General features: G+C 40.9%; 1 protein-coding gene across 2 annotated transcripts; it reads right to left on the bottom strand.

Moving 5' to 3' along the window:
• Positions 1 to 4,381: 4,381 nt before the first annotated feature.
• On the bottom strand, positions 4,382 to 12,927 carry LOC147893348 (aspartic proteinase 36-like). Of its 2 annotated transcripts, XM_087385747.1 has the most exons (10): positions 12,576 to 12,927; positions 12,220 to 12,349; positions 11,543 to 11,781; positions 11,106 to 11,333; positions 10,842 to 11,004; positions 10,686 to 10,753; positions 9,930 to 10,032; positions 5,276 to 5,342; positions 5,102 to 5,173; positions 4,382 to 5,004 (listed from the first exon to the last, which is right to left on the bottom strand). In XM_087385747.1, the coding sequence occupies exons 1-10, from the start codon at positions 12,818 to 12,820 to the stop codon at positions 4,856 to 4,858; spliced, it is 1,464 nt and encodes a 487-aa protein (XP_087241873.1). In that variant the 5' UTR covers positions 12,821 to 12,927; the 3' UTR covers positions 4,382 to 4,855. The 2 variants fall into 2 exon arrangements, with proteins under 2 accessions (XP_087241873.1, XP_087241874.1); XM_087385748.1 differs by lacking the exons at positions 4,382 to 5,004; positions 5,102 to 5,173; positions 5,276 to 5,342 and adding an exon at positions 5,399 to 7,621.
• Positions 12,928 to 13,494: the final 567 nt, after the last annotated feature.

Raw genomic sequence — 13,494 nt, 5'->3', positions numbered from 1 at the left:
CATAAAGTCTGTTGGAGACCCTTCAAGATCTATGGGATTGGCGATTACTACCAACTAATAGTGATCCCTTACATCCACTGAGAGAAAATAATACTGGTAATGTCTTGAGTCCTGGTTGGGCTAGCTTGTGTGCTGGACCTAGTACCTTATTGCGATGTTCCAAATCTCTTTCAAGTAGCTTCCCAGTAGATTCTAAGATCTTTGATGTCCCCATATCACATATTGTTCATTTTCTACTTTCCATGTGGGGTAGATTTTTGCAGGTTCTTTCTTCTTTGAGGATTCAGGGTCTTGCCCATCTATCCCTCTCTACCTTAAGATCATGTGAGCTAGTTATAGTTTTCTAGATTAGATGCCTTTTGAATGTTGATATGTCTTCCCCCAGGTATTTTTGCATTCATAGTTGTCCATTGAGTTAGTTTCCTATTTATAAAACTACATTTTTGTTGCCAAGGTTTTGCCAAAGTTTTTGTAGCATTTTCGTGCATGCGCGCACGTGAGAGAGAGAGAGAGAGAGAGAGAGAGAGAGAGAGAGAGAGAGAGAGAGAGAGAGAGAATAACCACTATAGAATAATCCTTAGTCTCTTTCGTTTGGTAAGACTTAACTCCTCCCATTCCATGCCCTAGGGTTCACATTGTAAGGACTTTTCATCCGATGATTACTTCTTAATTGCCTTTGGCCTTCCATCTTGGTCTTCAGTCTAGCTTGTCCTTTCATTGCAATTGGGACCCTTCATCGATTGTTGCATACTTCAGCTTTGGAGTGTCAACACAAGGTCCTAGAATGATAAGGTGTAGCTAATTCTTGAGTGGTTTCGTAAGTATGACATTTGAGTTTATTTTTAAAAATAGAATATATATTCTATACAATATATGCAAGTAATTGTTCAATTAAAAGTCCACTACTTAACACCTAACAATTGCATGCACACATATCTAAGGATAGGCTCTAGTGGTGGTGCCAAAAGACTAATTGGATATGATAGCCCTAGCTTGTTTGACTGATCCAAAACTGGATCTAATAGGAATTATGAACATTATATTGACTTTTTACAAATGCAACGCTCTTTGAAAAAATCCAACATTATTTATCATCTTTCATTGGCTTCTTTCCCATACACGTCTTTGGAAAAGGTCTCTCAAAGGGATAAATCATAGTGTCAAATCCACTAGGGTCCCCATTTTCCTTTTTATACTTTTACATCGCTTTAGCTATCTTAGTGCAATGACTAAGGGTCACCAAGAACACCAAGTTCGTGATGTGTGTGTCTATATACACACATACATATACATAAGTGTGTGTGACCCATGAATAGCACGAGTGCTCTACAAACTATGATAGATTTTTCAATCTAACTAGCCACACTAGTCTTTTTCCAACTTTCACAAATCCTACACGAGTTTAAAAAATTCATTGCTCTTTCTTTGCTTAGGTAAATTCAAATATATTACACTTTTTTCTTCTCCTATTTTCCTTTGTACTCCATGCTACTTATTTTTTATACTTTTTCTTTTTGAGTCCTCTTGTCTTGTCCTCTTCTGCTTTGTGCTTATGTCTTATTCAGAACTTATACTTCTATTTGGTTTCATCATAGGCACAAGTGTGCCTCGATTGATCATTCTAGCGAGACAATTCTTTAACCTTTTTTCTCACTTTGTTGCAAGCTAAAATATTATTAACATCTATTCCTAAGCACCACCTATGAGCAGCACCAAAGCTTCACCACCCAACCAACATGAGTGGCAAGTGCACAAGTGGCAACCTAGATTGTCTTTTTCAAAATTTGGGGAAGGCTGTAGGGCCAACGCTGGATGCCACAAATGAAATAGAATTTTGCAATGGATTTAGCTTCATGGCTAAAGAATGCATACATTATGTCTCAAACAAACTAAACAAGAAAATAGTTTAGTTACACAACATCAAACATGTCATTCATTAAAAATATAAACCTCACATTAACATGCCTTCAACAATAGGGCATAAAGAGGAAGCGATGTAGCACACAATGCAAAAAGAAGCCTATGGGTGACAATCAGATGTGCAAAAAGAGGCAACAAATTACTTGATGTTGTCATCAATATAGTGAAACTATTTTGGTATAACAAAAGTATAAAAGAGTATCTCAAAACAATAAGGATGCAAGGACCACCTCACACACACACACTTGCCACAACACTTGTCTTTTGTGTCGTTTTTTATGTTGTTCGTATCTTATCCAATAAGAAATAATCTAGCATTTCTTATTCCTTTAGTAATTATGGATGTGTCGATGTGATGAAACCCAAAACTGCACTCAAAGAGTGGGGGAAGATTATCCTAATAAAGCCGTCATCAAAAATACGTAAACAGTGATTTCTGTAAATGTGGAGCCCCAGTCTCTCAAACCAACAGCATGTATGTGCCGACTACCATCTCTGTCTCTCTCAACTGCTAGGGCCATAGAAGCGGATAGCTAGTCATGATAGTCTACGTCACCTTGAAGTGTAGCTCTGACCTGGTATACATAAGTGATTATCTAGAAAGCTACATCAAGCTGCAGTGTGACCAAAACTTAACCTGAATGATCTGATGGGGGACTGATGGCTTATTGCATATCATCCTTGATAGCATGAGAACCTAGAGACACTCTACTCAAGCCCACTCTACATCCGAGATGTTCAGTCCCTAACAAGGGCTACAGTATATGCTAGCTAGCTGTACTAGGGAAGTCAAAGAGGAGAGCCTTGGTCCAAGGGTTGGTAAAGTGTGAGTGAAAGCACTGTCTCTCCAACTTGGCCAACAAGACATATCCTCTATTCAAACCGACCTACATAGCCGATCGCATCGTGAGAATAGGACCAGAAAAGAGAACCCCTAGATAAGTGTGTGATGAAACAATCTCAACTGGTGAGCCATCAAAAGCGAATTGCATAGCTACTTCGAATGTTTTGAAGATCATGAACTTGGTTTTACCAAGGTTGACCTTCAAATCATGTGACTCACGAAAACTAAGTATCTCTAGAGGCCCTCTACAAAGGAGGACAGCAATACAATAACATCTACATACAACAAGAACTAAATCAAGAAACGAGAGAGAGAGAGAGAGAGAGAGAGAGAGAGAGAGAGAGAGAGAGAGAGAGAGAGAGAACATCCTTTTGAAACAACACCAACCCACTAAATTAATTGTGAAGCTAGATGGCTAGTAACTTATTGGTTAAGATTGCCAAATAGCTACCAAGATGCACATATGCATCACTCATGCTTTTGATTTTCATGCATCTACATTGTTGTATCCAAATACTTTATTCTTAGAAGTTACAGTAGGTTACCTTGGTTATGCATTGTTGTATATAGGAACACTGCACTACCATTGGTGCTTTAACCAACAAATTTGTTACTTGGGATTTTCAGATAGCTACTTTACGATGCACGGTAGCATTGCTTATGCTTTTAATTATAATTGATTTGCATAGTTTTTGCAAGTCTTTTTTCCAACAAGGTATATGGATAATGCAAGCGAGAGAGAGAGAGAGAGAGAGAGAGAGAGAGAGAGAGAGAGATGATGACATTACCATGCTTTTGGAACTATCCACTAGCTAACACATAGCTAGTAAGCTGCCTACTAGCTAGCGACCTCAAAATAGTTTGTGAATGGCTAGACCCAATCATGCTACACCCCAATATCTACGCGCAACACAAAAATGGAAAGTCCAAATCTAACATTGTCAACCATGGAAAGCATCCTTTAGATCGCAAAAATACTTATTTAACCACTTCAAACCAAGCTGTTTCTGATTAAAGTCATCAAATATCAGAAATATGTGAACTGTATTGAGACTTATATGGAAATGTAGCTTTTATCCAATTACAAAAAAGAGTGCAATGTGCATTTTTGTGCACAAACATGCAAGCATAGGAGTACATTCGTACAAAAGTGCATGTAATATATAAGTATATGCATGCTTCCATGAACTTGTGCATAAACATACTATCCTATTTGCATGTGTGCATTTGCAACTACTTACATATGCACACATGCACAAACATTGATGCACGAAGTTTACATGCATGTGTGCATGTATGTATGTATGTATGTGTCACAAGCATACACAAAAAATGCAAGATGTGCATATTTACGTATTTCCTGGTTTATGAATGGACATGTGCATCTTGCATGCATACATGTGTGCATGTTTTAAAGTTATGCATCTATGTATGCACACATAAATGTGCAGAGGGGGGAAGAGAGAGAGAGAGAGAGATCATCACCTTGAATGTACCATCAGTTTCACCTAGAATCGCATTCAATTTAAAGGAGGACAGACTTCTCGAGCATAGGTACTGTTAATCACAACAGAAGACTGGATGTCTAGTGTGGATTAGAAATCCATTGTGCATGCTTCAATGATACGCAGTGGAGAAATACGATCCTATGAGAGAATATATTTTAAGCTCTTTGCAGCTGCACTCAATAAACGATTAAGGGAGAACTAAAATGTGCATGATGGAACTCTTATGGCTAATGAGAATGGACTAGTGCTTTAATGGAAGTGTAAAAATCCGTTCTTTTTCTTGCTGCATCATGAATCATGAGCTTTGATTGTTCAAGCGTTCTTGTATTTTGATTTGTTTACACTTGATGTTCAAAGGATTGTAATGCACCTCATTGTCAGGTTTGGGCATTGTGTGCATGGAAGCTAACTAGGTTAAGCTGTCCTCAAAACCTCACAGAAGTCTGAAGGCCCTTGGTCATATGTAATGATGAATTGACTTCCTGATGATGGACAGCAAAACTTGCAGTGGATGCAATAAGCTGTGGGGCTTGCTTCTGGTAAATTTTGGGCATGCAAATTACTATTTTAAGATCAGTTTCAATTATAGCTTTTTGAAAAGAGAAAGCCAAATCATTGCATGTATTATTCTACTGTTTGCAGCACTACTTATGTGGCCAATACTGGGAATGGAAGAAGCCCATACATTCTCCACCTGCCCTGTTGGTGATACTACAGTCACGTTTGAGGAACCTGTTGCACGATCAAGGAGCACTTGTAAGATATCCAAGCAGTAGCCAAGTTTTTTTGTGTTTCAGAGTATCAGGAGAGTCAGACAGAATGCACATACAGTTGTAATCAACCCAACCAATGCGCTGCTGCTCAAGATCATAGACCACAAGTCTGTCTTTTAAAACCAAATCTGCCAATAATGAAGACAGACCTCAGTAGGCTAACATTTTCACCAGGTATTTAACAATCCTACCAGCAGGACAAAATATAACGAAGTGCAGGCTATCTTTACCTCCCAAAATGGTGAGATCCAGGCTACTTTGTCCTGGATTTTGAAAGCCAATGCACCAACCGTTTGCCTGATGACAATAATGAACAGAATACGTTTCCACCGAAATCTTATGACAGGGGCAAGAGGACTAGAAGGTAAATCCAATTGGCAGTTGAAATTCATATTACAAGATTTGCGCTTCTTTCAGAGAGGACACTTAATTTCAGTGCCAACGAGATGTGTTCAACGAGACTTGTGCACCCGAATGTTACACCCTAAAAGGCTACACCAAACTCACATTGCTCAAAGATAAAAAGATTACAACACCCTTGACATTTGTCCAAACCAAGCATCTGTGGAATTCAACAAGATTGTACAGCAGTTATAAAATGTGCAAAAGGTTTATTACTATAGGTTTCCTTACAGAGATAACAGTCTCACACAGGCATCATCTGCTTGACGCAGTGCATTTGTAGACTAATGTAGTGCTCGAGGATGATGGAATTGAAACAGATCCAAGATGCTTAGTACTTTGCAAGGTCAGGGTGGTTCATCTGGTCTTGAGGCAAAGCAACTGGTCTATTCTCTAATGAAAGGCTGCAGCCTGAAAGGTTGATACAGAATACACAATCCCCTCTTCTGTAGGCTTAGAAGCTGGCATAAGGTCCTTCGGTACCTTACTTCAGACCACCTACAAGCATCCTGGCTTACCAATCTCTGTTCCAATTGCAGCCTGCTGGCTGTGTATCACTGTCTGTCCGCCCTTGCTGCTGCTTGCAGCAGCTCGAAGCCTTCTTGCCCTGGCAGCCTGTGCTGTCCTGCCATCCCCTCCCGTCGGAACCAGCCTGAAGCTCCCTGCCACTTTTGTAGGGGGCTGGCCCCTACTTGCCTTTTTGTTCGCTTGTGGGCTGTTTGCAGCTCTCTCTTAGGCTAGGCAAAGCCTGGAGAGGCCTTGCCAGGTGATCACCTTCCCTCCTTTTTTTAAAAACCTTGTTTCGATCAACTATTCAGGACGGGCCCCACAATGGTACCCAAGCAGTCCCTCGCTACTTACTAATTTTCACACCCATCCTTTATGACTTGCCTCTAGATTCCAGATTTTACAACTCTTTGATAGTGTAACCAAACTTATTAAAACTAACTCCATGTCTATTTCAGTTATCTGATCAATTGATAAGTGATTATGTGCCATTATTGAAACAAAGAAAGCATCTCCTAAGCTCGCTTCAATACCTTTATTGCTGTTAGTTCCAATGTCTTCAATTAAATGCGAAGTATTATCACCCATGATTATATTCAATTTTGATTTTTTGTTTGGATGCATCTCTGAAACCCAGTTCTTCTGCTAGCACTTGAATCGAACCACCAAATTGTTTCATCATTAGTCTATTCCATTGGTGCTAGATCTGTTGCATATTGAGAGATAAGGACTTGATGTTGAACATGATTTTAAATTCTGATCATTGGCATATGTGCTGATTGTCTTCGTTGTTGTTAGCAATGCTGCCCTTGACCTTGATTTTGCCTTTATTTCAATTTCCAATCCTGTCCATTTGCTATGTCTCGCTGGTTCGACCCACATTCTGTTCTCATTGTCACGGATACTAGAGTAGTTGCAATTTCATGTTCTTTTTTAAGCATTCCCTTGGCAACCTCCTTTATTGCGGTCGCCTCTACCTCAAGGGCATATGCTCCCCTACTGATTAGAAAAATGTTGCCAAGGCTATGAGAGCTTTAGATCAAAGTAGTCATGATTCTGAATAGTCAGGCTCGTGGTCTGTGTCAACAGCTTTGCAGAAATCCACAAAGCGACAGTAAACTCTCTGCTTATGTGCTCGGGCCTCCTCAATGACAGCTCTCAATGTGAAAATGTGGTCAGCATACTGATCGGAAACCTGTCTGCCCCATAGCTCTGAATCCCTCACACTCTACAAAACAGACTAACTTGAGTGCTGCAACTTCTCATGCCTTTGAATGGAGGCTTTGGCTGCCTTTTATAGCTGAGCTTGCCCTAGATCTGGACAGCAAGATTTGGCTGACTTGTAGGCAGATCCCCAACCCCACCAGGCTGTCAGCCTGCCTCTAGAGGGCTGACTTATTAGTCTGTAGCAGGACCAAACAGATCTGTGGCCTTAACTGACATGGTCTGGGCCTATTTAGCCTGTTTGCTGCTGGACACATTCGTGAATGCCATGGAAACCTGTGTGGATGCCACATGACCGTCTATTGCTGGTTTGTGTCTAGATTTAACAGCCTGTGGCCATCTACTTGACCAGTCTCAAAGGCTGCCAACCCTCAGCCAAGGTTCTTGACCCCGTGATAGTGCATATGACCAAACCTTGCCAAATACTAGGTAGCATAAGAAATCTGAAACACAAATATGCATATTAATAATCAAGCAATGTGCAAGGAATAATGTTCAGCCAATGTTACACAGCAAAGATATCACAGGAGATATGGGAATGCCTGCAACACTCTATGTAGCGATGAGTACCTCAAAGATAGTGAGAAGCGCAGGACAATGAGATTGGTCATGCATACATTCTAAGACTTAAAGACATCAAGTCGATTGGCAACAGTCAGAGAAACAATCAAACCATAAGAATTTGTATAAGTGTTACTGACCAGACTAGGTAAAGTTTATGAGGACTTGATGGAAAGCACTACAATTCGAAAGGACAAATCGATGCTTGAGAATTTACATTTAGTCTTCTTAGTGAAGAGCTAAGAATAAAATCAATTCAAGCTGAGAAAAGAGTATTAAATTCACTTGCATTTGCAAGCTTGAGAGAGGTAGAGCATTTATAGTAAGTTGAGTGAATAATTTTGTTTCAATTCAAATAAAAAATTAGACGATCATATACAAAATATGGGAATTTTATCCCTCATGGAATAGGCTATCTTTCAAATGTAAGTACTCTTAGAAGTATTATGAAAAGGATTGTAGAAAGAAGCACTATGAAAAATGTCATCATCTAGCAATAATAACAAAGGGAATTTTAGAGGACGATACCATCGGCATTATTGTCTTTATGCAAATCAGGTGCATGAAAGCATTGAACAAAGACAAGACATGTTTATCTCAATTCAAAGCATGGAAGAAGATTATCAACAAGCAAATGGCTAAAATGCAGCCTTTATGGAAGCAAAAAGCCAAGATCCATGGTGTATTGATCGTGGAGTGTCATCTGATAAAGAATGGCTCAATCTTGGAGTAGTCGTCGAAAGCCTCTTCGACCCTCCATCTAACTGAGAGCACCCGTATAAACATTGGTCCCAAAGCAATCTACTTAAATCTCTAGAAAAACATAATAAAAACACATGCCCTGTGAACGAGCATGGAAGAGAATACACCCACATGAAACACCATCATCTATTACGGGGGAGAAGATATATTACAACATTTCATATAGATTACATTCCATCCATACATATAACATCTATACATCAACGATCTACCCCTTAAGCCTAGCATGAGCTTGTACATCACATAGATCCAAAGTATCTCTAAAAAGACAAAACTTATCTTTACCCAAGGACTTGGTAAAGAAATATGCAACCTGGGCATCTATCCTCACATATCTCAAGTCAATTTCTCCACTTATCAACTTCCCTGATATAGTGATAGTAGACTTCTTGGTGCCGTTCAAGAGATTTTATCACGCAGCTCATAAGGTCTATTAGGGGTTTTATGGGGTGGGCTAGATGTACCATTCAAGAAAACATTTTTTACATCATTTGATATAACTTTCATCTATGCATGCTTGCCAAAGTAATCACGGTCCGTATAGTGGTCATCTTTGCCACCAAGCTAAATGTTTCATCGTAGTCCAACCCATAACAAACCTTGTCTTGTATCTCTTCACACTTTCATCCGATTTGCACTTCACTTTATAAACCCATTTGCAGCCAATAGCTTTCTTTTCTTTTGAGAGTTTGACAGTGTCCAAGTGTTGTTCTTATCCAAAGCATCCATTTCTTGATCCATGGCATCCCTCCGATCTGAATTTTTTTACAGCCCCCTCAAAACTTGAGAGCTCAACATGTTGCACTTTGCTAACCGTGTATGCGTAGTGCATCCAGTGTCTAACCCTTTCCGATCTTCTTAAGGCCTGTGTATTTGCCATTGGCTTTCTAGCATGCGGTGGAACATCTTGAAGCATGCTTAGTCTCTTGAGCCTTTACAAGCCGTAAATCACTCCCTTCATCACTACTTGCATCCTCAACACTCTCTTCCACTTCAACTTTTTGCTTGCCTTTGTCCACATGCTTGCTCCCCCTCAATCTACCACTCCATGGGCTCACACTATCAATACTTTTCTCATCTTGTGATGGTGTCATAGGCCCATGAGGCCCTCCTGTAGACGTTAATATTTCTCTCTCTCTCTCTCTCTCTCTCTCTCTCTCTCTCTCTCTTCCCCCTGCCTAAACGTCTCTACCCATTTGGTTTGGATCAAGGTGGACTATGTACAAAGATATGACTGTTAAATCTAATATGATGTAAAACTTTTTCTCTGTTCACAAAATAAATAAATCCCCTACACGGGATGGAAACACGATCACTGCGCATAAGTGCATAACACCATAGTAAGCCAAGTAGATATCTGAAACAGCAAAGGCGACGATGCAAGTATGTCAAAGAAGATTTGGGAGGGTTGCAGGGAAAAGAGCTTACCCGACTGCTGCTGTCCTGGATGAGATACTCATGTGGCTTAATAATCATGATGGCCCCCTCTCCTTTGAAGGTTAAAGTGATGGAGGGAAATTCAACATCAACACTGCATTTTGAAAGCCAATATTAGCTGAATGTATACAAGTTTAAACATCAATCCACAAGAAAAACCAAGACCACCTTGCAGATCTGCCATCATAACTTTGGGATTGGAATATCATTTGGATCAAGGTTTTGCCAACAAATACTAATGAGTAGTAGTGAAAACTAAGTTGAGTCATCAAAAGCTGCTCTTCAAATCCCTTTATCTTACAGACTTTGCAAGCCCTTTGAAGCTAGCCACCAAGCTCTAGAACCATGGGAGAGGGACCACAATTGGAGAAAGGAATAGTGAATTCACATTGCTTGAACACATTTACAAGCTCTTTTGCCAACTCATTGATCGATGAAAAAGAAAATGAGTTTCATCTTACTTTGCAAAACAAAACTTGCGTACATACGTATGTAAGTAGGTAGATAGCAAGTACGTATATGTTGATATGTAAACAACAGACACACATATATCTATGAATGTGCGTTTACACACACAAAGATGTAGTGAGTACCCTTGTGCACAATTTTAATCCCCATTGGTGTAACCCCTCAAACTCGTAGTTGTCCAGTCATCAATTCTCATGACATGAAGAAGACAGTTCAGGGGAAAACACACTATAACCACAGGGAAGGATTACACTAACTATATCAGGGACAAGTTAGCACCTGCCCTTGATAGGTACGCAAGTCATTCCTTGTGACTTATAGATCTCCAGTGGCAAGCTTTTAAGCATCTTCAAAACAAACCAGGGTAAGCCAAAAAAGAATCAAGAAAAAAAGTCGTCGTAAAAAAAAAGGTTTAGCATGTCTGCTATGACGTACTGCTTCAAGTAGCTGCTCATATACTGCGTTTGCAAAATAAGCAAGCGTAGTCCCGCTATCAATGATAGTGCCTCTGTTTTGGCTCGAGGAAGAGACTGCTGAATCAACCCGTATTGTTACATCATTCACGGTAATGCTTTGCAAGTTGACATTATAGTGGGCTCTGCGTAGAAAAATTTATTATCGTAAATACAATCATTTTCTACTAAATAAGATTATCCAGCTCACCTATTCTAGAACCTTCTTTTCAGAGTTTTCACTTACTGCTCTGGAATTATGGGAGTATAAACAAGCCCTGCCGTTTGCACTTGGCCAATCACAAGGATTCCACCACCTTGCCCCTCTCCCTCCAAGCAATGTGCAAAGACCCCAGGGGCCTGCTTTTGATTAACTAACTGAGATATAATTGACAATTTGGATTGTCCAAACCCCATGATGCCATCTAAAGCCTGACCCTGTTGCTGCAACTCCCCACTCTGACTGGTTCCACATCTGAACAGGACATGCAACATAGAGCCAATAAGCGGAACGTTGATGACCAGAAATTTTACCGGTAAAAATGTACTAACCTATCAAAAGTCGAGAAGACGCTCCCCAAATTGTTACATATCGTTTCACCAAATCAAAGCATCCCGCGGCGCAAAGTACACCATGACACGACGGATGAGGGTCAGCAATCTATTAGTGTCAGCATCACACACCCAAAAGTCACTGTAGTATTTGCGGTTCTCATTGAGTGGTTTCCAGCCACTATGTCTAGCTGAAACGTATCTCGAACAAAAAATCCCTGTGATGAACTTCCATCCCCATATCCCAGTTCATAAGGGCAAAGCTGCCCGGTCACACAATCCACTGAGGAGGCTCCACTACAATATGCATCTCCGCAGTAAAGAATGTGGCTGGTTGAGGATAATCCCGGATCGTAAAGAGCAAGACGCACCTGTGAAGTGCAGAAAACCGCAGTAGGGTAACGCTTTGTTCATATGCTTTAAGCTTGCACTCTCTCTCTCTCTCTCTCTCTCCGCGCCCGCGCTTGCATCATGGTATTGATGTATATGTCTGTGCTCTGTCTCTCTCTCTCTTTCTCTCTCTCACTCACACACACACACACGCGCCCGCGGTCGCACCATGGTACTGGTGTATATTTGTGTGTGAGCGTTTTTGTTCGTGTGAGGTTGCATATGTGTGTGAGGCAGCTTCGTACAGCGGAAGTTCATGTCGCCCATATATGATCCACGCATAAAAGAAATATAAGCCCATAATCCTTGCTCGAGCGTTTGAATTCTACTTACCGCGCGTAAAAAATCTGAACGTGAACACGGTTTCTAATTTCTATACGCCTTTGATAACAATTTGCCAGGGGGCAAGAGATCGTTACCCCGAGACCAGTTGACGTCGGACAGGTCTGGCAGGACGCGCAATTTAGCCACAAGAGGTCACTTCCGGTATCCACTTGTACGTAATATTTGGAAGGAGGTGTTCCAAGTCGAAGCTCTGTGAAGTATAGACTGGAAAGTCCAAACATGCACATAGAGAGTTTCAATTGCTGAGCAGCAACCAATTTCTTCTCATTAAAACGACCGAAGGCTTTGTCAATGTCGATCCCGTGAGCAGGAATTGCCAATTGGCCTTGAGTGCATGGTGCGCGCGCGGCAAAGACAGCTTATTGTTAAACCATGACAGGCCCATGAAAATAACATAGAGAGCTAGGGAGACCAAGAGAGAGAGAGAGACCCTGCAAGGTTTGGATCGGCTTTTCCACCCAGTCGATAAGATTGAGCGCCTGAGAGAAATCGGGTGTGACGCAGGCTGTCAAGCGATCGTAGGAAATGCAGACGATCCGAAGTGATAAGGTTGTTGGGGTCGCGCGGGTTGTATGTGGGGAAGAGCTTGAAGAGGGTTGAAGCGGTGGCCGTGGATGGAGCAAGCGCAAGCCAGATGAAGATGAAGAGCATCAGAGGCAACGCCGCCGCAGCCATCACTCCCACTCTCTCTGAGCTGCGCCTCGCACTCCATTACAGCCGCCCCGTAACAGCGCAGTTATTGGCCGCCTTTGCCAGTGCTTTTTGCTGGTCCTTTTGCGAGTGCCAACTCCCACAAGATAAGTAGGGTGCGGTCGGCCGCGTAAGGGGAAGATTTATATTCTCCTAAATGGGCCTCCTAAATTCAAAAATTCAACATCTTCGTGACAATGATTCTAATTCACGTGGAATTTTTTGCATCAACATTGTAATTTTGAGCTTTAATCATTTGTGCACTTCAAAGTCGATTGAATTACAAAAAAGAGAGAAATTTACACGAGTCATTACAAAAAAAGATTTCATTTGTTGTTGCATAAGTACTTTCATAACAAACATAAGAAAATGAAAACACCTCTTTAGGCTGCCTACCGTAAATACTAACATAGCTACTATCCCTTCCTAAAGCCTATCCTAATGCCGCTACAACAACGATCCCCAAAACTTTGTCTTGGTAGGCAAAATAAGTTTTAACACCTCATGTTGCACTTGGAATTGCAAGTCTAAGGGCAATCTCCCCCGATTAAATACTATGTCATTCCTAATTCGCCATACATATTGGATGGTGGATGCTCTCATAAGCTGCCAAACTTTGCATTGCTTTTGTTATAAACCCACGATCGCCCAGCAATACG

Source organism: Dipteris shenzhenensis, chromosome 15, assembly GCF_047967505.1.
Source record: "Dipteris shenzhenensis isolate YYH24624 ecotype China chromosome 15, Dip_SZ_1.0, whole genome shotgun sequence".
Taxonomy (NCBI): domain Eukaryota; kingdom Viridiplantae; phylum Streptophyta; class Polypodiopsida; order Gleicheniales; family Dipteridaceae; genus Dipteris; species Dipteris shenzhenensis.
Note: the sequence above shows the minus strand (reverse complement) of the source record. Positions and strands in the feature narration are given on the sequence as shown.